Raw genomic sequence first — 24825 nt, forward strand, 5'->3', positions numbered from 1 at the left:
AATTGAGGCAAGCGACTTTCCACCATAAATCAAAGGTTTTGCGATGATTTGTTTGCAATTTAAATGCAAATAACGACCACCCAGCATTGGCATATCCCAAAAATTATAACTTAATTTTTGGGCCAGAAGACTGCCGCTGAACCGAGAGCAACCTTACCCAGCAGTGAGATGAAAATGCCTTTAGGCCAAATTCGCGAATGAATTGCAGCCCAAACCAAAAAAAATCCATGGAACCATGGAGCCGAGTTGGCCAACCGCAAGACAAAGCCACACAAAGCGTTCAAAAAGGCAACCAAGGGGCATGATTTGTCTTCAAAATACTCAAAGGTAGCCCCTTTGATACCTTTACTCTTTGGTGAAATAATCTCCAAACCTTGGAGCTCAAGAAATAAATAAGAAATTTTGGGATTGATTTAAGAAGGAGATCGGAAGGGGGAAATTACCTGCCAAGTTCGGATTTTATTTATATTTTAAATACAGTTTTAGAATATAAATATATGAAAAAATATTTTAGATAAAATTGCAATATTAATTGACCCTTTAAAAATGATATTCTAAGAGCGTGACATAAATAGTTACATATATTAGGAATATTCTTAAAAGAAGACAGAAACAATGTCTTCTAGTTTTTGCCAACCTTGATATAATTCTTTGAATAACATATTCCCCAGAAAATATATAATTTCTTTATATAATTCTTCTAAAATTGAACCCCTAATCACTTGCATTTTCTTAAACGTTTTTATGGAGAATACACAACATCGAATCCTTGGAGAGCGTTAAGGCTTATCACAAAAAAAAAGCGATTCCAAGAAACCCAAGGCTTTGTTCCAATACTCTTTTTCTCAGTTCCCAGAGTCTTGCACACAAAAACGAAGGCCCCAAGCTCAAAACCAATCCCCAAAATATTAATAAAAGTCGTCATCGTCAAAAGGAAGCGCAGTCGAACCCAAAAAACCAACAAAAAATACAAAAAAAAAGAAGAGGAGTTATGCCACGCCGGTGTTCAAGAAATTTCAATCTCGGCTCAAAAGGCAGACCCTCTCAAGGGGAACCGATGGCAAAAATATAACAAAAAAAATCCCAGAAGAAGGTTCGCTTTTTGGCCTGCACACGTGCAGCATTGAAATGCGCCGCGCGTTTGGACCCAAAGGATCCTTTTTTTGCCAAAAAAAAAATACAACAAAAATATATATATATGGAGAGGTTGGAGAGTAAAGAAACCCGGCAGAAAGCAAATGAATTGAAAGAATTCCTGGCAGAAGAACACCGAGACTCATATTCAGTCTTGAAGACTAAAGAGTTGGGCTAAGATCAGCTGAAGAAACCAAAGTGCACTTGGAAGAAAAGGGGTTTTTGAAAGAATCTTCTCTAAAAAAAGCAAAAAATTAATGTATTATATAGTTAAATAAATATAGTTTAAAATATACTAAGATTTAAATACAGTTTCACTCTTAGAAAGATAGAAAACCTTAGCCTGAGAAGCAAGATCATTCTTCTAAGACACCTTCTTCTATCACCTACATTTTCTCTTTGTTTTTAAATATTTCTAAATAATTTCTTGGGCTTCATTTTTCCAGGTGTAAGCCAGATTTTTGCAGACAGTATAACCAAAGCAAAAGCAAAAAGAAACCTTTTGCAGATCAAATGCTGAGATAGCCCTGGACGGATGACCAAAACCATTCTCGATTCGGTTTTTCTGACCAAAATGCGCCAGAAGACATTCTTTTTTGCCCTTTTTGCAGGTCTCTTCTGCAGATTCTGTTTTCTGTGTGAATAGTTTTTTGGGTTTTTCGATCTTCCTTTGTCGCTGGTCTTTTGTTTTGGGTTTTTTCTTTCGAAAAAGTGGTGGCCTTATATTACGATTTGAATTTCAGATTGAGTTTTAATAGCCGAAGTCCAGGCTGAGCCACACCTGCATTTATATATAGTACCTTCTCCCTTAGTTTTCGATGTGTGTTACTTTTGGCAGTTTTTTCGATGCCGCTGGAGAAAAAGATTTTAGATTTTGCCAACAGAATCTTTTTGGGGTGTGAAGTTTGCGCAAAAGAAATTCAATTTCACGCTTCTTTATTAATTGGCCAAGCTCTCTGGGCCTTCTTACATTTTGCCGGTTCTTGCGTTAATGAGATTTTTGCTTTGCGATTATGAGCCAAGATTTGAATTGGGCTTTGGAGATTCGCAAAAGGTGTTCATTCGGTTTTTCGGATTTCTTTTTGAGATTTGCCGCTGCCTCTTGTATGGCGTTGAAGCGTTAATTAGACAAGGTTGAGATGGCTGATAGACAGCCATTTGGCAGCAGGAAATTGAAGGAAATGGAGGGAAAGTCAAAGACTGGCGGAAAAAATGTTTACAAAAAAAGGTAGGTATTTCTCTGGTTTTTATAAGAAAATTGCGTCAATTGAGTTTCTCTTTTGGTAAATAGAGAAAAATGATATTTTATTTAGCTCCCTTAGTTCGTTTTCATTATTCATTATTTCTTTCTTGTCCAAAGACTCGTATTTTTTTAATCAATAATTAACGATATTTTTATATGACACTTCTTTCCAACAAATCAAAGTTTTAAAATCTCATAAATAGGCCAACAATTTATTAATTTTAATTCGGTAAGCTGTTTTGTGATAGTTTTTATAGCGCTAACAAACCTGCATCCTGAAATTTGAAATTTAAAAAAATTAGAATTTTTGAAAATTCTGACGATGCAACCCATTATCTTTTTTTGTAATTTTCGAATATTTTTTTAAAATTTATTTTGTTCCAGATACCCTAGATCGATTCGTCTGTCGATGCTGATCAAGAATATTTATGATTTATAGGGTCGAAAATGATTCCTTCACATTGTTTTAAGCTTCTTAATATAATTAGAATAACCTTAAAAGGGTATAATATGATTTCAAGGTTTTAAGATATTTTTTAAAAAGAATTTGAGAATTTGATGTACATTTTATTAATGGTTTAATAATTATTAAAGTTATTTAATGAATATTATATTAATATTTCTTTCCCATTCACTCTTCCTTTACCAATTAAAATCTTTCCCAAAATAGAAAATGTATATAAAAAATTCCCGGTACCAATCAAAAGTCTCAAAATGTTCAAATAAAATGTCAAAAAATCAATAAGCAAATGCAAATATTTATGCAAAAACTTGACGCAGGCGTTGCGGTGTTGACAACAAAGTTGCCAAAATGCAAAATAAAAGATGCCACCACCAAAGTTGGCGTTGGCTGAAAGCCGATGCTAAAGCCCCAAAAACCCAAACCCCCGGACTTGGAGGCGTTGGCGGCATCTCCACACACCACACACACACACTCTACACACACTCCATACACACACACACCACACACATTTTGGCAGCTACCGCGGCAAAACGCGTGAAAAATAATATTTATGGCAAACAAATTTCCATCTATCGACAGCAAACGGCGCCGCAACGCCAACGTCAATGCAGTTTTTCCAAGGAGTGCTTATCGTGTGTATGATGTGTGTGTGTGTTTGGTGTGTGTGTAACTGCAACTGCCATATAAAATAATTAGGCAGTCAGGGGTTAATGGCGGCGGAGGGGAAGGGGGAGTTTACTTAACTGAATGTCAACGTAAATTTTGAAGTCTTTGCCGACTAAGTGCGTCCATCAATGGCTCCATAAGTTTTGGCCTGGCGGCAACCTAAATCAAGACTCAGAGTCAGTGCCATGCACTTGGAAAAAATTCATGGAAAATGGTATGGGAAAATATTAGAAAATTGGGTTTATATATATGGAAAAGTTTTGTATTTGATGGTCAATCTTAAAAGATATTTTATGTGATTTAAAAGCTTCTTTTTCAAGCGAAATTAGAAAAGTTTTTGGGAGTATTTTTACGAAGTTAGTTATTTTTCAAGACATTTTTGAAGGAATAAAAGCATTGGGGTATTAAATAACAAAGAGATTAAATAATAGTATGTTTTAAGTATTTTTTGAAATTAATTAAACACACTTACCTTATGTGTAGATATTTAAAAATTATTTATTTAACTTTGCGAATGTAGTAATGCTCCCTTTCGTTCCATTTAGAAGCTGAAAAAAGAGATTTTGTATGCATAAATATTATAAATAAAAACAGAGCAACCATTCTTACAAATATGGCTTCTAAATACTAAAATTATTTGTTTTAAAAATGTAATATTAAAATATATACATTATATTTTTCCTTTAAAGACTAAAGGTTCTGTAAGTATTCATGCTTTAAATTAACTTAAATTCTTGTTAAAAAAAAACAACTTTGAAACCACAAATCTTATATTGAAATAAATATATATTATTTCCTTTCAAAGAATAATGGTTCTGTAAGAATTTAAGCTTTAAATTCCCAAATATTAAGTAAGAAACCTTTAGAAATGTACATATTATGGTACATATCACTTAAAATTATAGTACCAAGTAAAAGTAAAAATTAAATCCATTTCCTTATACTTAATAAAACCCCTCCTAAAACCCATAGAACCCACATTTCTTATAGTGCACCCCCTCTTTGAACATAATCGTAAATTATATGCCAAGTCTGTTCCTTCATCGCCATTTTTGGGCATCTTTTTGGGCCGCAAGAGCTCCAATCCGCTGACATGGAATGACAAATGGCAAATGTGCGACGGAAGTTGGGCCCAGAGTTTTGAAGTTGAAATCGAAGTCGCAACTCGAACTTAAACTCTTTGCGAGTCGGCAAACCTTTTGGTCTTTTGTGGCAATAGAGGAAGAGGCCCAAGACTTGTGGCATTTTTGACAAGCTGGCTGAGTTTCATTGATTGCAAATTTAATTCGACAGATAAGGATCGCTTTTTGGGTTCTCTCTTTCAGAATATATATATAAAGTAAGTATATCTTGATGGCCACGCCCCTGACTGGCAATTAACCTGTGAATCGATATATATACATTTTTTCGTTTTTATCTTAAACAGCATTTGTATTTGCTGATCTCGGAGTGAGATTAAAACCAGCCCGCGGAGCTAGACCAGAAATTTATTGAATTTAATAACGCGCCAAAGTTTATCGCAAAAAGTTTTTGTCAATTTAACAAATTGCAGCTACAAAACACCAAAGAAATCCAACCAAAAATATATATATAAATGTATATATAGATAGAAAAACACCCGGCCAAGCCCCCAGTTGGAAAAGCCTCGAAAAAGCCAGTTGGCCAGGCCGACAATGGAAATGGAATTGAATTCCTAGACGGCTAATAATGTCTTTGTGCACAATTGACGGCCAAGTGGACAGGCGTGCAAATGAATGCGACTGCGGACCAAGGGGATATAGCTGCCAAGAGAATTATGTTACGATCTGAAGCAGGATCGGTACAGGAGGAGGTTAAGCTCTGGTCCACCAGGGGGGGGAAGGGGAAGGTGATATCTCGCCAAGATCAATGAATCAATTAGCAAAACGAAATGGAAATGAATGAAATAACCAACAGCAGCAGCACCAGCAGGAGCCAAGGCTTGCTCACTATTTATTTTATATATATATTTTAGTTTTTTTTATTATTATTTTAACGTTTATTTTTTACGGCTGGTGGAAACACAACTAAGGCGTGGGATGGCATTTATCAATGTCAGCTTTTGGACTCTGTTTATGAGCTTTTAAAAAGGGTATTACCAATATTTTTAATATTAGTACAAGATTTTATACTCAAATATTAAAGTTAGTAAAATAAAAGTAGGGTAAAAAATCTTTAAATTGATATATTACTTTAATTATTAGGGCGAATCTTTCATTTAGTTTATATATCTCTTTAGATATACCCTTCTAATTAATGAAATATATTACTTAACAAGTTTTGGGCAAACTTTTTAAGTAAAATTTATTATTATTTTTTATACTCTCAGAACCACTGCCTAATTAATAATATTTAACCTAAGTCTAATTTCACAAGATATAAGTCAAAGTTTTAACGATTTCCTTTATAACTATGCCCATAAATATTTCTGTTTTTAAATTTTTAGTATAATAAAGAGTATTTCCCAATTCAAATTAAACCAAGAACATTTTCTATTAACTTTGCAGCTGCTGCCTGGTGGTCTCTATGCTTGCTGCAGAGTTGCAGTTGCAGTTGCAGTTGCATTTCGTGCAGTTCCCTTCCATCGCCTCTCCATATCAATCTCGGCAACTCGGGTGGCGCATTAGTCAGAGCCTCGAGGCAGCATAACAAAACAATTCAATTGACGATAAGGTATTGTGTGCATAATTCTATTTAATTTACAGCTTGACACTCGCCGCCGTTCGTCATCGATGGCGGGGCCTGTGACCCGATGGCTTCTGCGGCAGCGCCAGTCTTTCGATCAAATGTCAGCAGATATTGCAATGACAGCAACAACAGCAACAGCAGCAGCAGCAGCAAAAGCAGCAGCAAAAGCAACAGCAACAGCAACATCAGCAGCAATATCAGCAACAACAGCAACAGCAACAACAGCAGCAGCAGCAACAACAGCAGCAGCAGCAGCAGCAACAGCAACAGCAACAGCAGCAGCAGCAGCAGCAGCAGCAGCAGCAGCAGCAGCAGCAGCAGCAGCAACAGCAACAGCAGCAGCAACTGCAGCAGCAGCAGCAGCAACAGCAGCAACAACAGCAGCAGCAGCAGCAACTGCAGCAGCAACAGCAACATCAGCAGCAACTGCTGTTGCAGCCGCACCTCCATGGCAACTTTTGGCCATTGTCATCGCCATTGTTGGCCAAAAAAAAAGGGGGAAAAAAGCCACCGCAACTGAGGCTGAGTCTTAGCAGTCAGAGCCTGTCATTAGGCCAACATGTGGCGGCCACTGAACTGCAATTGCAGTCACACCACCATCAACCCCACAATGGATGGTGACGCAGCTGAAATCAATGCCGGGTTTGGCCTGAGTCTACCTATGACTTCAAACTCCTACTTGAAACACTCCACTCCTGTTGGCCAGCTGCTATTACCATTTGCCGCTTTCTGGCCAACTTCCGCCAGCTGATGGTAAAGCCTTGGTTCCCAGTTAAGCTTCCGACTCGACTTCACAATGCTGCTGCTGCTGCACCTGACCCAATCCCCGCCAGCTGGAGTCCATCACAAACCTGGCTATCATATTAGTTGATTAAAAACAAGCAAAGGCCTTAAAAATATCCTGGCAATAATAAAAATTAAGTTAAAGAGGAAGTTTATAGAGCTAAAAAGGAAATGCAGGTAGAGTCTATAAAATAATTATGTTCAAAGATATGATTTATTTCCTGCATTTCAAAGATATTTTCCTACAAGAAAATTATATGATTAATTTCCAGATTTAGTTACTCAATGACTTGTTATATAACCCATTAAATATATAATTTATTATAGATTAAAAAGCTCTAAATTAATGCCCTTGACTGTACATTTACATATGTAAGTTAAGTCAACTTTTCCCCCTCCGTCTTCAATTGCAACTTTGACTTGGTTTCGATTTCCTAATTCGCATTGGGGGGGGGGGAAACTCTCACCCAGTTTTTCCCCCACCATGCCACATACATGGCTGCTTCAATTACACAAAAGTCAAGCCTTAACCCCCTTCTTTTTCCCACCATTGCTGGCTTAACCCCTTGTCTTCCTTTTGCCACGAAAGTTGCTGAGCCGTGTCCCACCGCGTTTTTGCTTTTATTTCGCTGCGGCGTTGGTGTGTTTGGTGTTTCTCTCTGACTTTGTTTTAGTTTTTGTTTAGCGAAACAGGTGCGTTTTGCGTTTGGCGTTTTGCAGGTGTTTCCCAAAAGCCACCACCAACGGACAGCTCTGAGCACTGAGCACCTGAGTGTACACATATACCTCGCCTGCTTAGTAGTTACGCTTTACCGCTAGTTACACAAATTGCCATCAAGTATTAAAAAAAAAAACCCTCTCTTTTCCCCCCTTGTCGATTTTTTTTATGGAAACCGCACCCCCTGCTCCTCATTTGGAGCTTAACCAGCGGCGCCAGTTGCTCATGCGCATTGTATTTCGTGTGAAAATCACAATTAAATGCGATTTTTATGCGCACCTCGGACAAAGTCGTCGTTGGAGTTGCTGCTTGATTGTGGTTTAGCTTTCATTTCGGTGACTTTTTCACTCAGACAGTGAGTTGAGCCAAGGGGGATTAACCCTATAATAACCAGAGATTTGTAAATGGAAAAACTCAGTTGAAATATTGAAGTAAATTGGGAATTAACCATGTGGAGATCAGGTGAAGTTAAGCAGGTTTAGTTAAAAGACAAAAGAAGAGGGAATTAACTACAAAATAAACCTCTTCTTTTGTATTTTAAATATAAACCTATTCTATGCTTAAATTAAATCTTAATTTAACACTTCTTATGGATTAATCTTTTTAGAATTTATTAGCTTAACAGACAGATATACTTATAAAACCATTAATTATTTCATTACTACCATAAATGTACTTTATATAAGTGAAATTCATAAGAATGATAATTAACTACATAAAAATTCATAGAAAACTATAAGAAATGCGCATTTTACTTGAAGTTCCTCTCTATTTGTAAGTTTATTTATTTAAACTCTTTACTTTTTCAAGCCTCTCAATCACTGACAAAGCTCACAAATTTTGCCAATATTGACAGAACGTGCTTGGGCATTGGAAAACTATGTTATTTCAAGCTCAACACATTATTAAGGAAAAACAAAAACCAAAAACTTAAGTACTTTTACTAATGAACTAAGGCCTGAATAATAGGGGAATACGTTTTAGACATGTAAAATCAAATTAAAAACTTAAGAACCATAGTTGTATAATGTTTAGACATCGTAAAACCAATTTCAAAACCCTCAAACAAAATTTCTATAACCAAGAAACCCAAAGAAAATACTCAAATTTCAAGATATGATATGATATATGAGTTCCATAATATCAATACCATTTTTCCCACCACTAAAATCCACTCAATATAGAATATACCATGTTAATCCCTAACCTAATCCACCCACTAATCCCAAGAGGGGGGTTAAAGCCATGAAGGAGGACCCGGCTACATTTAACACTCCGACTCCGATCGGGACGATCGGGACGATCGGGAGCCCCGGCTGGCTCAGCTGTCAGCTGCGTGGTTGGAAATGTCAGCTTGACAATTATTATGTCAAAATTTTCCGGCACGGCCATTGGGAAGGCTGAGGCGACGAGGCGACGGCATTCGCAATCTCGCACACAGTTTTCCCGCAGCTGTTGACTGCTACACGAGTTTTTATGGTAATTCAAGTTTCACTGATTTCTCGTCGGCACAGTCGCACCCAAAAAAAAAACAAAACCCGTAAAATCAGAGAGAAAAACCCCCCCCCCAAGTCACAGACTTAAGGTGATCGCGCTAATTGTACCTGGCCAAAAGGCTCTATGCGAACCCCAAAAAAAAAAAACAGAAAAACCTCAAACAATTAGCGCATACCACAGAGAGTTGCTTGGAATCAAAGATCATTGGCCCCCAGAATAAAGTTACATATATGAAACGCACTGTCCCCCCAACAATGCATGTGAACATTAGCCAGAGGGGGTTTTCCTTCTCTTTTATCTGTTTTTCCCCTCATTTGCTGGTGATTTTTTTAATGTTTCTTAAGCTTTAGTGCATACCCTAACAAGAAAATTGTAATTCAACTTGATGCTAAATGGAATGGGTAGTTTTTATTGTGATTAAATAATTGCTCAATTAATAATGGAGTCTGGGTTAGAAGTGTTACTCTGACTTGGGTTTAATTATAAAAATATTTGTAAGCTGAAAAGTTGAGTATAATAATTAAAATATTACTAAGCTGAAAAGGTTACTTTAACTTGGTTTTAATTTTAAAATATTTGAAAGCATTTTGCAGTTATTAAAACTATAGAAATATGATTGGGTTTAATTATTAAATTATGGAAATTTAATTTATTTGTAGGTGAGGAATTATTTGGAGTTTTTTAAAGATAGCAACAATAATTTCTAACAGCTTAAAGGTATTTATACTTAGATTTTATTCTTTGCATTATTATTTCCTCAAAGTTAAAAGAATTTTAAACCTATTTCCATAATCTTCATTTAATAAACTTTAATAATTTTTACTCCAGCGTTTTTCCAAGTTAAAGACTGATATTTATTGACCTAAATTCCTTTGGCAGATTTTTTGTTTGATTTTTCAATAGGTTAGGTATTATTAAGTATTTCGAAAGATAGTTATGTGAATTGTAAAGAAGTTAAAAAGCATTTCATTATTTTTATATTTTTTCCTACAAGTTTAAAATATTTCCAAACTATTTTCATAACATTCATTTAAGAAACTATTATAGTTTTCAATCCAGCTTTTTGCCAAGTTAAACCTGATTTTCTGTAACTTCAAGTAAACTAATCCCTTTTGAATAATTTACCCCTTATTAATTATACAAATATTATATCTTAAACCCCTTGTTAAATCATTTTCTTCGTTTTAAACTATATAGAGCATTTCAGATTTGTAGAGAAATCTTGTGGTGACTATAGAAAATGCATATATATTTTCCTGTGTGTGTTTTTCCCGCTGGGGTCTCCGATCTGAATTGACATTTGAATGGGGCGGCCTGGCACCGGGTTGCCCCGAGATCCAAGCCTAGACTTTATAGTCGCAATTGCCAATTGGTCATTGCATTGTAGTCGCAATCATTAACGCTAATAGGCAGCCTGCTCAGATAGCTGGAAAGCGTGGAAAACTATAGAAGAAACGAGAAGGAAAAGCGGTGTGGGAGGACTTTAAACGGGAAGCAGCTGCGGGAAAAACCAAAACTAAATCCACACCCAAGAAGCGGTCAACTGTCGCCCAAGAAAAACTAAACGGAAAAATAAAAGGAAAAATAGTTGGAAATTTTCTCTCAACGGAAAAGTCTCTGTACTGTTTGTAATTCGCACACGTGCAGCAGTTAAGAGAGCGGACCCTTTGGGCAATTTTACCTGAACTGTTTTATTTGTTTGGCTGGGAAAACCCCTAATGACAAAGACGGCTGCCCTGGGCTGGGCTGAGGTGAGCTGCGCGTGAGAAAACTCGCTCGCCCATGGAAAACGAGCATTTTCATCCACCGGCATTGTTCTGGTAATTCGTTGCACTTGTTTGCATGGGAAATATGGTTTCCCAAAGCCGAATTTTCCCACCTCCACCTAGCTACTCGTCTTCAGGTAGTTTCCTACGAGTTTCTGGAATGTTTTCTCATTTCAAGTAATTTAATTAAAGGTAAGACAGGTAAATTATATATTAATATATATATTTTTGTAGTCTTTATTTTTATTTTAAATTGGCAAGAAAATAATCAAAAGTTGTTAAGTTTTGATTTCCCCCATTTGGCAGTAAAAATGCATTTGTTGTATTTAAATTTTTTAATATTTTTTAATTTTTGCAATTTATTAAGAGCTAATTGTTTGTTGTTTTATTTTCTTTTTCTTCTTTTTTTTTAGATATATATTTTTTTCGCATCATCATCAAATGTTTTCTTTTTCAGTTTGTTTTTTTTTACATCATGATAGAGGTTTTCTTCTTCCATCGAAATGAGAACAAAAATTATATAATTTTAATCAGAATTGTTTGCTTTCGATTTCGTTAGCGGATCTTCATCAAATCATAATTAAAAAATCGCATAATTATGCTCTAAAAAAACACTTTGTACAAAGTATGCTACAGATCACAGAACATATATTTATATATATATATTTATAGGCTTTTTTTTAGTTTATATATTATTATGAATTATTCGTTAAAAAAAAGAGAGGAAAACGATCCGGAAAAACTACAAAATGAGGTTTGCATGTGTGTTTTTGTGTGTGTGAAAATTAGTGCCTGGAAATTAACTTTCTCAACTTAAACACTAAAACGTAAATCGATATAAATTAATGAATTTGAATGTGTGTGCTGAGTTGGTTCTTGTTTTGTTTTGTTTTTTGTTATTTATTGGCTGCTGGCTAATTAATAATAGGAAAAATCTTGATTTGTTTAAAATTAATAGGAAAATCGTTGGGAGAGAGAGAAATCATAATACAAAAATCGAATTAAATATATAATTCCCATTTTGTTATATTTTTGTATGCTTTTTTTATTGCTGATCTCTGTGTGTTGTTTTTGCTTTGCATTAGTAACATATATATTATTATATTTTTTTGCGTTGTTTAAACCAAAACAAAACTAAAATTAGGAAAACAAAATTATATATGCTTCGATTAATTTCAAGCGTTTAAAAAAGGAAAAATTAAATTGTTTAAAGCTTTGCCAAGTTTTCTCTTCATTCATTCTTAAGCGCCATCCTAGTTAATGTTTAATATTATTAATTATTATGTTTACTTGCTTACGATGCTCTAATGCTAGGTGTTTGTGTGTTGTTAAATGTTTAAACTAAACTCTTTCAATGTGTTTGTGTGTGTGAAATGCTTGAGCCGAGCTCTCTTCTTAAACTTATTTAAATCTCAAATTAAGAGAATTAAGGGAGAGAGTTGAAAGAGAGTTCTGAGCCCCGGCTTTTTATGTAGTTTGTGGTTCTTCTTGAGAGTTTTTAATATATATTTATTTTATGCGGAGATCTTCACACGAAGGTTTGCGAGTGGAGTTGACTGTACTTTAATTATGCATTTAGTTAATAAGTTTATATAGGTTCCATAGGTTCTCCCCACAGCTTACGACTGCCTGCTGTCCTTCTCCGCTGGCTAGAAAGAGAGAGAAAATAGGGAAATTTCAAATTAGTATTTATTATACGATTATTATTGGCATACAAAAGTAATTTGTTTATTAGCTATATTTATGTGTATATTTATTTCGCCATTCTATGTTATCAATTAATTCCCTGTTTGCTATTTTTTTATTATATTTATTTCGCTTTTTTTTTGGGTGAGCTGAGAAAAGGGGAAGGGGGCAATAAAGAGGCGCCAAGAAAATCAAACGATCTGTCACTGAGAGGAGACTTTTTTTTGTTCGTCTCTTGAACACTTGAAAAAATATATTGAATGTATTTGGAAATATAAACTTTAAGTGGGGCAAAATACTTGCTATATTAAATTACATTATTTTCAAATTCAAAAAATATATTTCATGATTTACTACATGAATAATTTAAATATAATTTAAAATTCTTAAGAAAAGTTCTTTCAAATTAAGTAATTCCCTCATAAATCCATATAAAAATATATATTTCCTAATTTACTTTTTAAATAATAATAATACCTTTTTTAAAATCTCAGAAAGAATTTCTTTACATTTTTTATAAAATTCCTCATGAATCCCTTCTATTTTCTACTACCCAACTTTTTCTTCAAGTGTTCATTCTGTGCTCTCGTCTTCTCCTCTTTCTGCTCTTTCTCTCTCTTTCTCTCTTACTCTTACTGCGAGGGGGTGCTGGTGCTGGGTTGGAGCTCATAGGGGGGGGGGGGCAGGATCCGTTAAGGGGAGTATACAATGTAGAAAGCGACGACCGACTGGCGACTGGCGCACAGCTGCGCGAAAATACAAAATACAAAACACAAAAAAAAAAGAGGAAAAGAAACAGCAAAAACAACAGAAAACAGCCCACAGAGAGAACATTTTGAACACGTGCATTTCTTTTTACAGTTTTCTGAAAGCCCCCATGTGTGCGTGTATGTGTGTGCGTGTTTTCGAAAGAATTCTGAGATTGTTGCTGTTGTTGTTGTTGTTGTTGGTGGTGACACATCAAACACACAACAACAACAACAAAAATGGGGCGTGTAGGTTGCAGATGTTTTGCAACAAAAACAACACCAAAAGGGAAATTATTACGCACAGCTGGAGACAGAGAAGGGAGAGAAGTCTCCAAAATAAAGTTAAAAAGAGAAGGCAATATAAATATTTAGATCATGAAGAAATTTTAACTTCTTTTCTTTAATAAGTTATATATTATTAGGACTTTGCAAATTACCTTTACTTTTACTTTAAATCAATAGATCTTTTAACGTTTAACTCAACCCCGTGCAATTAATCAACATTAACAATAAAAGAAGACCGTAAAAAAATATATTAATAACACTTGCCGCCGGGGCCACCCAGTTAAGAAAATAAAACACTAAAAAAAACCTTTTTTGACCAACACTCAACCTGTTTTCTTGACTTTTAAACAGATTTTTTTTTCGCCAGCATCATTAATAACAAGAAAAAATCAAAAAAATAAAGAAGCAAAGAAGCTGCGCTAATGAAGTAAGCCAAAACTCAAAAAAAGACGAAAATAAAAATTAATAATAAAAATACGTAAAAATATCAAGATGTAGAGGAGAGAGAAAGAGAGACTGATGATTCCCCAATTTCAAATTCCGCTTTTCAAGCTCGAATGTGCGTGTGTGTGTTTGTGTGAAATAAATTTAAGTATCTGCAGGTGTTCATTTAAAACACATCACAACAACACCAACAACAACAACAACAGAAAAAGGCCGCGAGAGCAAAAAAAAAATTAACAGCTACGTATAGGCAAGACAGAAAACACAAAAGAAAGAAACCAATGGCGACAACAACCGCAAATACATACGAAACGGACGGAAAGACAGTGAGACAGACAGACAGACAGACAGAGATAGACATATAGATGGTACTGAAAATGTCTCTGTGAAATGCCTTCTATAAAAGCGAAATGTCTCAGATTTATTGTCACAGAAAGTAAAGAAAATTGTTTTTCCCGAGGTAACAAATTCGTCCTTTAAATCGTCACACACACACACTCGCTAAAACATTTTGTCAATTGCCTTATGAATGAGGTCACTTCGAGAACAACAATAAAAGTAAAGCCAAAAAAAAAAGAAAAATAAAACAAAAACAACTTTGACACTCAATTGTTTTGTCTCCTTCGGCAATTTGCATTGCAAATAAATGCCAAAATAAAAACAATTGCGGTCAAAATAATGGGATTCGATAAGAGAGGAAAATAAAACAAAAAAAAATAATAAATAAAACTGTGGTCAGCAGGGAAACCCTTTTAAAATTCTGGTACATTTTCTTATCTTTATTTTCTCAGCATATTTTCTTTATAAATTGTATACAAAACTAATAACTTTTAACTAGAAAAAGCCTTTATACTCTTTATATTTAAATCTTATTCAAATGAAATTACTTTTAAATTTTTTTAAAGATTAAAATTCTTGTAAATACAATAAATTGAATATTTAAAGATGAAATATTCTTTGAAATACAGCCAACAAATCATTTATCACTTTATAAAAAGTTTACTTATCACTTTATAGTTATAGACTTTAAATTTTTTTATTAATAAGATAATTATTGATTGTTTAAGGTTCTATTTAAAAGAAGAATTTATAGAAAGTAATTCAAATAAAAAGAACAATAACTTTAAAGAAAAATTACTTTTAAAAATAGAAAATATATCCAAACCAAAAGTTTAACTTTAACTTTAATAATAAATTGCTTTTTAACACATTTTCAATTTTATATATTTTTCTTTAGTAGAATTTCTGTTAATTCAAATATGTGCGTCAGATTTTGCTAGTTTTCCTAAGGATTTTACTCTCTAATTGCTCTTTATACCCAATATTATTTTACTTTTAATTTTCTTCCCATTTATCTAATTGTCTATATATCTTATATATTTAGCTATTATTTTCCCTCTCAATTATTTCAAATTTTAACACTTTTTGAATATAGTTTCCCTATTATTTCTCCTATTTTCCCATTCTTTCTTATATTTTTCTTTTATTTTGATTTGTTAACTTACCGTTGCTAAACTGTTGGACATTTGCTGCTGCTGTGATTGCTGCTGCTGCTGTTGCAGTTGTTGCTGTTGCTGCTGCTGCTGCTGCTGCTGATGAGCGGGCGCCACGAGGAGCGTGTTGGGCGTTTGGCGATCGCTGAGCGGGAGACGGGCGGCGGGACTAGATACTTTTGCCTGCTGTTCGGCGCTTAGACGCTGTGCAAGCACATCCGCCTCGGAGGTGGTCTCTGCATCCGCATCCGCATCCGCATCCGCATCCTCCATGTCGGTGTCCTCGTCGTCGTGGAGACCATTGACCGCCGTCAAAGCGGCCGCCGCATCAAAGTTGCCCATTTCGGGATGCGTCTCCAGTTCCGTTTGGAGATCGCAGATGTAATCGATGACATGCTGGATGATCTCCAGCTTGGAGAGTTTGCGGTTCTTGGGCATGAACGGGACGAGATCCTTCAGCTTGGAGAGATACATCTTCATCTCGGCATTTTCGCCGTCGCCGCGATGCGGTGGGTGGCGCGAAATGCGCCCACTATTGGCGCTCAAGGCCGGCATGCCGGAGGCACCTGTCGTCGTCTGGCAAACGGCCGTCAACGACTTCATTCTCGAGATGATTGCTTTACGCTCCTTGAGTAGAATCTTGGCGGTTGTTACACGGTCGTACCGGTTACTTGCGAGGTTTTTAGTTTTTTATTTAGTTTATTAGTAAAAGAAATTAAATCTTTATATTTTTGGTATATCTCTGCGAGTTGCGTTTGTTTTATTTCGATTTTTTAATCACTTTTCACTGTATGCACTTGTTGCAGTTGTTAGAACACTTTAATCCAGCGTGTTATTCGATTCTTGCGATTTATATATTTTCTGACATTAATTTCGCTTTTTTACTCTTTGTTGTGTTGCTGTCGGAAAATTTGGCGCACGAATGAGGTGCTGCGAGCGAGCAGCGTCGCTTTATATAGCCGCACGAAGAGCGCCCGAGAGGCGGAGTCTCCGAGAGCGCAAGCAGACCCGAAGTGTGCGCGAGTGCGAGTGCGAGAGGGATGTGGAGAGTAAATAAGGAGAGAGAGCGAACGGCTCTGCTGTGGAGAGATGCCATGCAGAGCAGCTACTATGGAGACCAGCTGAAGCTGGAGAGTGGTACTGTGGAGAGCAGCCGAAGCTGGAGAGTGGTACTACGGAGAGAAACCTACATGCACTTGTGGCTGGATTGTAAAACCTCAATTTTGGAGGGGAAATGTAGAGTTTAGTTGAATGTGGAACACAAACACATTGTTTGATAAACCCAAAGCCCAAAAGGGTAAATTTGGATATCTTTAAAGGTTCCCCTATCACTTTATGCAAAGAGGATCCAGTTCTTGTAGAAAAGAAAATGGAGACTTTGAAGAAGGCTACAAAATAATGTAGAACTTCAGGAATATTTCAACTTATGATGAAATAAAAGTACAAAATTAGTTTATTTATGAAAATTAAGTACAAAAATTATGTATATATGAAACAAAAAACAAACTGAAAGTTCTGATTTAATGAATAGTTCAATTAAAGATAAAATAAAAGTAAGTAAGAGGTTCTAGAGTCTTTAAAAAATATTAAATCATTTTTATATATAAATATTTATATTAAAATTAAGAAATATTAAACATTTTAATTTCAAAATAATAAAAATTAATATCAATTTAACAAATGATTTAAATTCTGATTTAAATACATTCAATACATTTACCTAAATCTTAAGTAACTTATTCAAATGTTTTAAGATCCAATCCACATACAATCTATTCCCCACCATCCACAATTTCTGAATCCACCTCAGTCTCAAACTTCAACTTTGTAGACCACACAAAATCCAAGTTTCCTTTCTACCATACATGCCACAAGATCCACTCCACAGAATCCAGTCATTTGGATTCCAAAAGCGATCCACGGTTCCATAGTTTCCCCTGCCTACACTCTCCACATTCCACACACAACTCACCTTTGTAGACCCGGCTTTGTGGCCAGTTCTCCTGCCAAGTCTCCAATAAATCAGAGCAATCTCTACAAGATGCAATGCATTCGGGTTTTTGGTCAAAGGGGAAAGGTCTCTGTGATTGGTCGGCAGCTCTCTCGCTCGTCAACCCGAACCTTTTTACTCTCATAATGTACTCTCTCTGGCTCCCGCTCTCCACTTTTTCCCACTCTCTTTCTCTCTCTCTCTTGATTGTAGTGTTTGTTTTTCCTATTTTTTTCATGTTTTGTGAATGAGCATGAAAATGAATGAAAAGTGTGTTTTGTGGGAAAAAAGGAGGTTCGCAATCAACACGAAAAGACAATGTGAGCGTTTAAACGAGGGCTTGATTAATTACAAAATGTAATAATATAAATTATTCATGGTTTAATTAAGATGGCAATTGTTTGTAGAGTTACGAAATAATTGTGAAATATTAAGAAGTCAAAGTTGATGGGAAAAAATTGTATCTGAAGAAAGAGTTTTTAATCAAAATAAAAGCAGTAAACCTTTTTTGTATGAATTTTTATAAGTAAATTAAATTAATTTCACATTGATCTTAGATAAATGGTTATTAATTTATTTAAAAATTCATAAGCATATATACCAAAAAATCGAAACAGTAGTCTTTCCAATTTGTCATACTAATAATATGAAAAAAGATAAGCTTTCCTCACTTTCCACGCTTTCCTCCATTCCCTAATCTTTATCAATACATTTACTCAAATTCTTATTAACAAGTTTTTCCAAAGCAGCTTGGCTTATCTCGACTCTTATCTTAATTTGGTTTTCCGATATCACAAACACTCATAAACACTCATGGTTCATATGTTCAAATGTTCGAATACAGAGGCGCCTTGACTTTTCTTCCATTCTCAAGTGGAAGTTGCAGGGTTTCTTTTGGTTAATCGAGAAATTCATGATCATATTACACACACACACACACACACACATGGGGCACAGATCCATTGAGGAAATTGTGGAAATATTCAATGAAAATGAGGCAGAGTTGTTTGTGAAAAATGACACGTCTCTCTTTCTCACTGATTATCGTTTGAATTGAATTTGCCTTTAGTAAGACGAACCATGAATGAACTCGAATAGCTTTTTTTTATATTTATTTGCTTTTCAGCCTTTAATTACTTTGGTTCATTTGCAAATTTCCCTGGAAACGCAGCACAGCAGTCGCTGGAATGTCCCCAAGATATGTATTTTCCTGGAAATCTTTCAGCGACAAAGGTGTTGCATGAAATACAACAGAAATCCATGTTCCATGTCGAAAAACTAAACTCGAAAATAATTAAAAAATGTTGGCAAAAAAAGGCAAAGGCAAGGCGGTGTCGCGGTGCAGTTCAAATTTCCCAGCAAAAAAATAAATAAATAAAAAATACCGATCATAATTTTATGACCACGAGACGTCGTCTACAGATTATTTCCCTTTTTTCAGGGAATGGAGCTCTGGAAGGTGGCTGGAAGGGAGCTGGAAGGGAGCTGGAAGGGCGCTGGAGCTGGAAGGAGCTGGAGCAGAGCTTACTTTACGACTTCAAGAGTGTTTCGCCTGAATGACAAATGAGCAGCAGGAGAACCTTCGAAGAGCCAGCAACAGGTTAAATACAAAAAGGTAACTAGTTAGTTTAACAAAAAATACAGCATTTAAATGCTCTTTTTGGTCAGAAAATTGTAAAAAAAGGAATATATTCAATAAAATAAATAATAAAGTTCCTAATAACTTTCAAACTTTAGGAACTGTAGCAAATCGTATAAAGGATTAGGTCAAAGATCTAAATTCTTATGAAATTTCCTACAATCTTAAAGATTTAATAATCTTCTTGAATTTTACTTATCTTAAATAGTAGTAAATATATAATGAATATTATTATATTAATTATTTCTCACATAATGAAACCTAAAGACCTTTAGTTAGTTTATACTGAATGATATTATATTAAATCTCTTGAAATTACCTACAATCTTACACATTTATTGATAACTTTGAATAGTAAATATATAGTAAATATTATTATTTAAAATATATATAAAATACTTAAACTTATAGACCTTTAGTTAGTGTATTACGATGCGATTTGCAAGCCATAGAAACTTTGTTGAGGATACCGATGAAGATGAGGATCACATGTCAATCAGCGGGCGGGCGGCACTTGCGGTCGAAGCAACTTGTTGGGGAACTGCAAAAGGGAAGCATATATACATATACATATAATATATGTATATATATATCCACTATATATCGGGATAAGGGATCCTGAAGTATCCCAGAGATGGCGTTGCAGATATGCAGCCGCATGCCGCGCCGCCGCATGCATTGCATGTTGAAATCCAATCCGCGTCACTCGGTTTCCCCCCTCCCTTTTGGAACACTCCTCCGATCTCTGGGATCTCTCTGATGATCTGCAATCTCCACTATATAGTGCACCATGCCGCACTGATTCCATTCCAATACCAGGCTGAGGACATCTAGTTGGTGGACCTGCCATTAAAGGGGTTGCCCGGCAATGCCATGTCACTCTCCGGTGACATCCCATTAATGAATTCGCCTTGGAATTCGGAACAGTTTCAGTTGCGCACTGTTACAAAATTAATGTTAATTCATAAAATATGATATAAAATGTAGTATATTTAAACTAAGATCAAAGTTATTACTCAAGAGCATTCTATAGATCTAAAGCTAATTTTAAGAGTATTATATTCTTAGTCAGAAGCTTCAAAAGTAGTAAAGGAGTCATTTCCGACCCTATAAATCATATATATTCTTGATCAGCATCATCAGCCAAATAGATCTAGACATGTTTGAATGACAAATAAATTTACAAAATTTTTTCAAAAATTTTTAAGGGCTTTCAAGGGTAAAATTTAAAAAAAAAATTACAAAAATATGAATTTTTTTTTAATTTTTAATTGAGTAAGCAGATTTATTAACCTAATAAAAACTAACATGGGAAAGCTTTCCGAATTGAAATGAATCCATTTTTGACTGAGTTACGAAATTTATAAATTTTGAATTTGTCTAAAAAATGGATTTGTAAAAATCTATATATCGTTTCAAACAATTCAAATATTTCAAACTTAAGTATGAATGATTTCTGATGCGATTCAATAAATTAATTGCAAACTGTTTCCTGATTTAAGTTTCCTTTCTTATTAAAAAAATTTTAAACAAAGTTGTTCAAACATTTATAGTTTAAATTATTAGAATAAAACATACATTACAATTTTGCTAAGAAACAAGTTATGACTCTTTTATTTGTTGTAATTGTATTGACTGTCTTGTTAAAATATACTTAAATTGCTTTAAATTTTCCAAGACTTGTATTACATTTTTTTCCTATTTCTTAAAGCTCTATAAATTTTCCCTAAGTGTCATTTATTTATAAACATATTTTGCATATGGCCAGTGATGATGATTGGCGATTGCTGATGATCCCCCGAACCAAGATCCCAACAGTTGGAGCCAAGGCTCCTTTGGCTTGAAGCCGCATCCGGCCACTGTCCCTGTCCCTGTCCCCGTCCCTGGTTTTGTTTTTTATTTATTTTGTTTTAATTTCTGTTTTTTTTTTATCCAACTTGCTGTCCGTATGGTAACTGAATACTAATTTCATTGCGGAAAAAACAAGCGTTTCATTGAGGCGTCGATGATCGCTGAGCTTTTGTTTATTTACTCCACTTCCACTCCACAAACCCCGCCCCTTAAAAATCCACTTGCGAAACAATAAACTGAATTGCGTGGGAATCAAAAGCGAAACAGAAACAGAAACAGATTTATTTATACATATTTTTGTTTAAGCAGGAAATAATACTGAGATTAGCTTAAGTCTGACTCCATAAGAATGGGATTAATTTGCTTTAGATTTGCATACAAATATAAAACAAATCCTTTCAGAATCAAAATCATTTTTCACATTATCCTGAAACCATAAAGCGTAATAAATTTATAAACCACTCACGGATTATCTAACCCTCTAAAACCCCTTTTCGATAATGATTTTCCACATTATTCAAGCAATCTCACAAAACTGTCGTTTATTAATGACTGCTTGTCCCAAAACTAAAGACCAGTTAATGGCTCAAAATTTAAATATCTATTAGTCAAGCATGGAAATAAATAAATAAAACACTACTGTGGCAGCCACAAAAATGATTGTTGAAATAAATGCAACGTACATATGTATAGGAGGAAGCCAAATAAAAGTCGACACTTTGAAACCGAACTACTCGAGGAAAAACAAAACCCCGAGGCGGCTTTGAAAGGGAAACCAAACTAAAACCTAAGCCTAAAGCGAAGCCTGCCAATAGGACACTGGAAAAAATTGGGAACTAAGAATTTATTTAATTTAGAAATTATTATATTTTAAGATTTCTTTGACAAAGAAATGAACTCTTAAGAAGGTGACTTGAAAATATACTAACTTACATAGTTATTACCCTTTTTTGTTGTTTGATAAACGCTTAAATACTAGACAATTAATGGTAAAAATTGTATAATATTATATTTTTAATATAGAAAGTATCAATATATTTGTTAAAGAATTTTTCTGTAACAGTTTAATTTTTAAAATATTAAGACAGCTTCCTTAATTCCACAAAAAAGTCAAAACCCTTGGATTTATACTAAAATAGTTTGTTTGTTATTTGTTATTTAATTAACATTTTAATACCAAGAAAAATAATGTTAAAAATTATATAAAATCAAATTTGTAATATGGAAAATCAGAATATATTTTTTAAAACAGTTTAAATCTAATATTATTTAAAGAGCTGACTTTATTCAACAAAAAAATGTCAAAGCCTTTGAATTTCTACTTAAAAATGTAATAATTTTTGCTTTTTCAAACATTAATTCCTCAAATTTTTCTGACTAATAATAGATATATTCCATAGTTTAAAACCTCTTATTTTTCCCAGTGTTTTAAGGACAACTATCGCCGGGAGTTAGGGGCCACAAAACAGCGGCAGAAGGCAAATGAACTGCTGTCAAAATAACCCCAGCCCAGGACCAGTGTTACAGGACAAAAAGGACACTCGGCGACAAAAGGCGCACAAAGGATATATGTATATGTCGATGGAAGCCAGAAAATATAGTGTGCGCAGCCGGCTTCTCGCGGGAAAGGAGAAAGAGCTACTCGGAGAGAGAGAGAGGGAGAGTGTGTGTGTGTGTGTGTCAACCAGGTGAACAGATCCGATGCGATTAGGGATTATTATGCTATTACGCAGGATACGATTAACAATGCTCCGGCAGGATAACAACAACTGCGCCGCACTCCATCACATATGCCGCAGTCGGAGTTTCTCCTGCTTTCCAGGATCCTTCTTCGGGAAAATATATACATATATATATATTTAGGCAAATGTCCGCTGTATATATATATGTATTTTTTGCTACCCTAATTGAGTGGAAAAACGACGAGGTGAGGCGCGGGGAGGTTGCATCTGCAGGATAACAGGAGAGCCAAGCGCCGGCTGCCATTATTTGTATTGCATTTTTTGGTCGGTCACACCGGGCTTTTTTTTTTATTTTTAACAGGATCGATCTTTATTTTCGGCTGGCGTGTTAATTGGGAACAGAGAACAGAGAACAGATGTGCGGTGAGGGGAAATAAATGACAAGTAAATATGGCATTAAATATTGAACACACACAGTCATCGATTAATAAGAAAGGATGATAAAGGAGTTTATAACTAGAAGATGATACGTAAAGGATGGTTAAGTAGCTCAAGGAGGAGTTTTTAACTATCAAAAGATGTCTGAAGTTTCTTAGAAAATTATTAAATATTATTATAATAAAATCTAGACAATAATTCATTAACAAAGCTTTAGATTAGTTATTAAGAAATGCCCCTCATTTACTCATTATTTAACTAAGTTGAAATTCAATAGTAAATAAAGAAGAATAAAGTAGTTTTTTTACTTTTAAAGGGAGTCAGGAGTTTCTTAAACAATTATTAGTTATTATTATATTAAAATCTATAAATCAATTCTTTAACAAAGCTCCAGGATTGTTATGAAGAAATACCCTAGATTAAGTCATTATTTCTTTAAGTTAAAAAGAAATCAGAAACCAAATATATCATCGATTTATTACAGGAGGATAGACTAGCTCAAGGACGAGTTTTTAACTATCGAAATGAGTCAGAAAATTCCTATAAAATTATTAAATATTATTATGATAAAATCTGCAACTAAATTCTTTATCAGAACTCCATATTTGTTATTAATTAATGCCTTAAATGTACTTATTATTTAATAAAAGTAATATTAAGTAAGAAATAAAGGAGTAAGTATCTTAAGAAGTTTGGAACTATCAAAAGAAGTCAGGGGAGTTACATAGAAAATTATTTAATATTATTATAATTAAATCCAGACATTAATTCTTTGTAAAAGTTACATATTAGTTACAAAGGAATGCCCTAGATTTCCCCATTATTTAATTAAGTTAAAAAGAAGTAGCAAACCTCATATATCCCTTAAATATTACCTTCCAAATTGATCCTCATTTATATATCTCCCACTTATCAATCCCAGACAGGTGTTTTAATTGCATATATCCATATACTATATATATATTGTTCTAGAAAAGTAACCTTATCCAAGGGAGTGGTTATCCTCATTAGACAAGGCGACACTGAGGCCAAGTGATCCGTCTAGACATGCATAATGGCCAAAAGGGCATTTAGAGGCTTTGCCAAAAATGAGACATTTGGCAGCCGCACAAAATAACTTCATTGCCTCGAGGACAGGTAGCTAGCTGGCAAATGCAGCCGCCTCTTGGCACAAATATTATGGCCACAATCCGCTCTTCTGGTCACAACAACACCACCAATTCCCTCTATATATATGTATATATATATATATATATTTATTTTTCTTTCGCACAAAATCTCAGCAGGTGGTCGTCGTGGTCGTCCTCTGTGGAATCTTGGGTTTTTGTGTTTCAGCCTCGTCAATTTGTCGCCAGTTGCTAATTGCTTACATTCACATTCACCCCGCGCTGCTGTTTTTACATTTACTTTTAAGTTAAGAGATGATCGAGCCCAGGGTCTGTCATATCTGGCTAAAATGATGGATGGGATCTGAACGGCAGAGCCTCTTAAGCCCACAAAAGAGACCAAAAAGTGGCTTCTTCACCAGTCTCCTGATGACTTCTTGCCGATAAGTGTAAACCACTCAAAGGAGTAGGTCTTAAGCTGATGTC

At 34.7% G+C, this 24825-nt stretch overlaps 1 protein-coding gene and 1 long non-coding RNA gene across 3 annotated transcripts; one reads left to right on the top strand and one right to left on the bottom strand.

Annotated features, from left to right (window-relative positions):
• Positions 1-11292: 11292 nt before the first annotated feature.
• Positions 11293-16650, bottom strand: emc (Basic helix-loop-helix domain-containing extra-macrochaetae). Its single transcript, XM_020951988.2, has 2 exons — positions 15646-16650; positions 11293-12625 (listed from the first exon to the last, which is right to left on the bottom strand). Exons 1-2 carry the CDS (start codon positions 16234-16236, stop codon positions 12596-12598), a joined length of 621 nt encoding a protein of 206 aa, XP_020807647.2. The 5' UTR covers positions 16237-16650; the 3' UTR covers positions 11293-12595.
• A 1197-nt stretch (positions 16651-17847) lies between these two features.
• On the top strand, positions 17848-19592 carry LOC147643446 (uncharacterized). 2 transcript variants are annotated; one of them, XR_015272110.1, is made up of 2 exons: positions 17848-17943; positions 18750-19592. It is a non-coding gene; the product is annotated as an uncharacterized LOC147643446 (long non-coding RNA). The 2 variants fall into 2 exon arrangements; XR_015272111.1 differs by having other exon boundaries at positions 17898-17980.
• The last annotated feature ends 5233 nt before the right edge of the window (positions 19593-24825 follow it).

The sequence above is a fragment of the Drosophila serrata genome, unplaced genomic scaffold, assembly GCF_035046125.1.
Source record: "Drosophila serrata isolate PLE 108 unplaced genomic scaffold, ASM3504612v1 contig_273, whole genome shotgun sequence".
In the NCBI taxonomy this organism is placed as follows: Eukaryota; Metazoa; Arthropoda; class Insecta; order Diptera; family Drosophilidae; genus Drosophila; species Drosophila serrata.

Bases quoted from the DNA above. Each gene is read 5' to 3' on its own strand.
- emc (XM_020951988.2), bottom strand. From the start codon at position 16,236: ATGAAGTCGTTGACGGCCGTTTGCCAGACGACGACAGGTGCCTCCGGC. The intron at 12,626-15,645 runs GTAAGTTAACAA...CTCTCTTTCTAG, and splicing joins TGTCCAACAGTTTAGCAACG to CCAGCGGAGAAGGACAGCAG.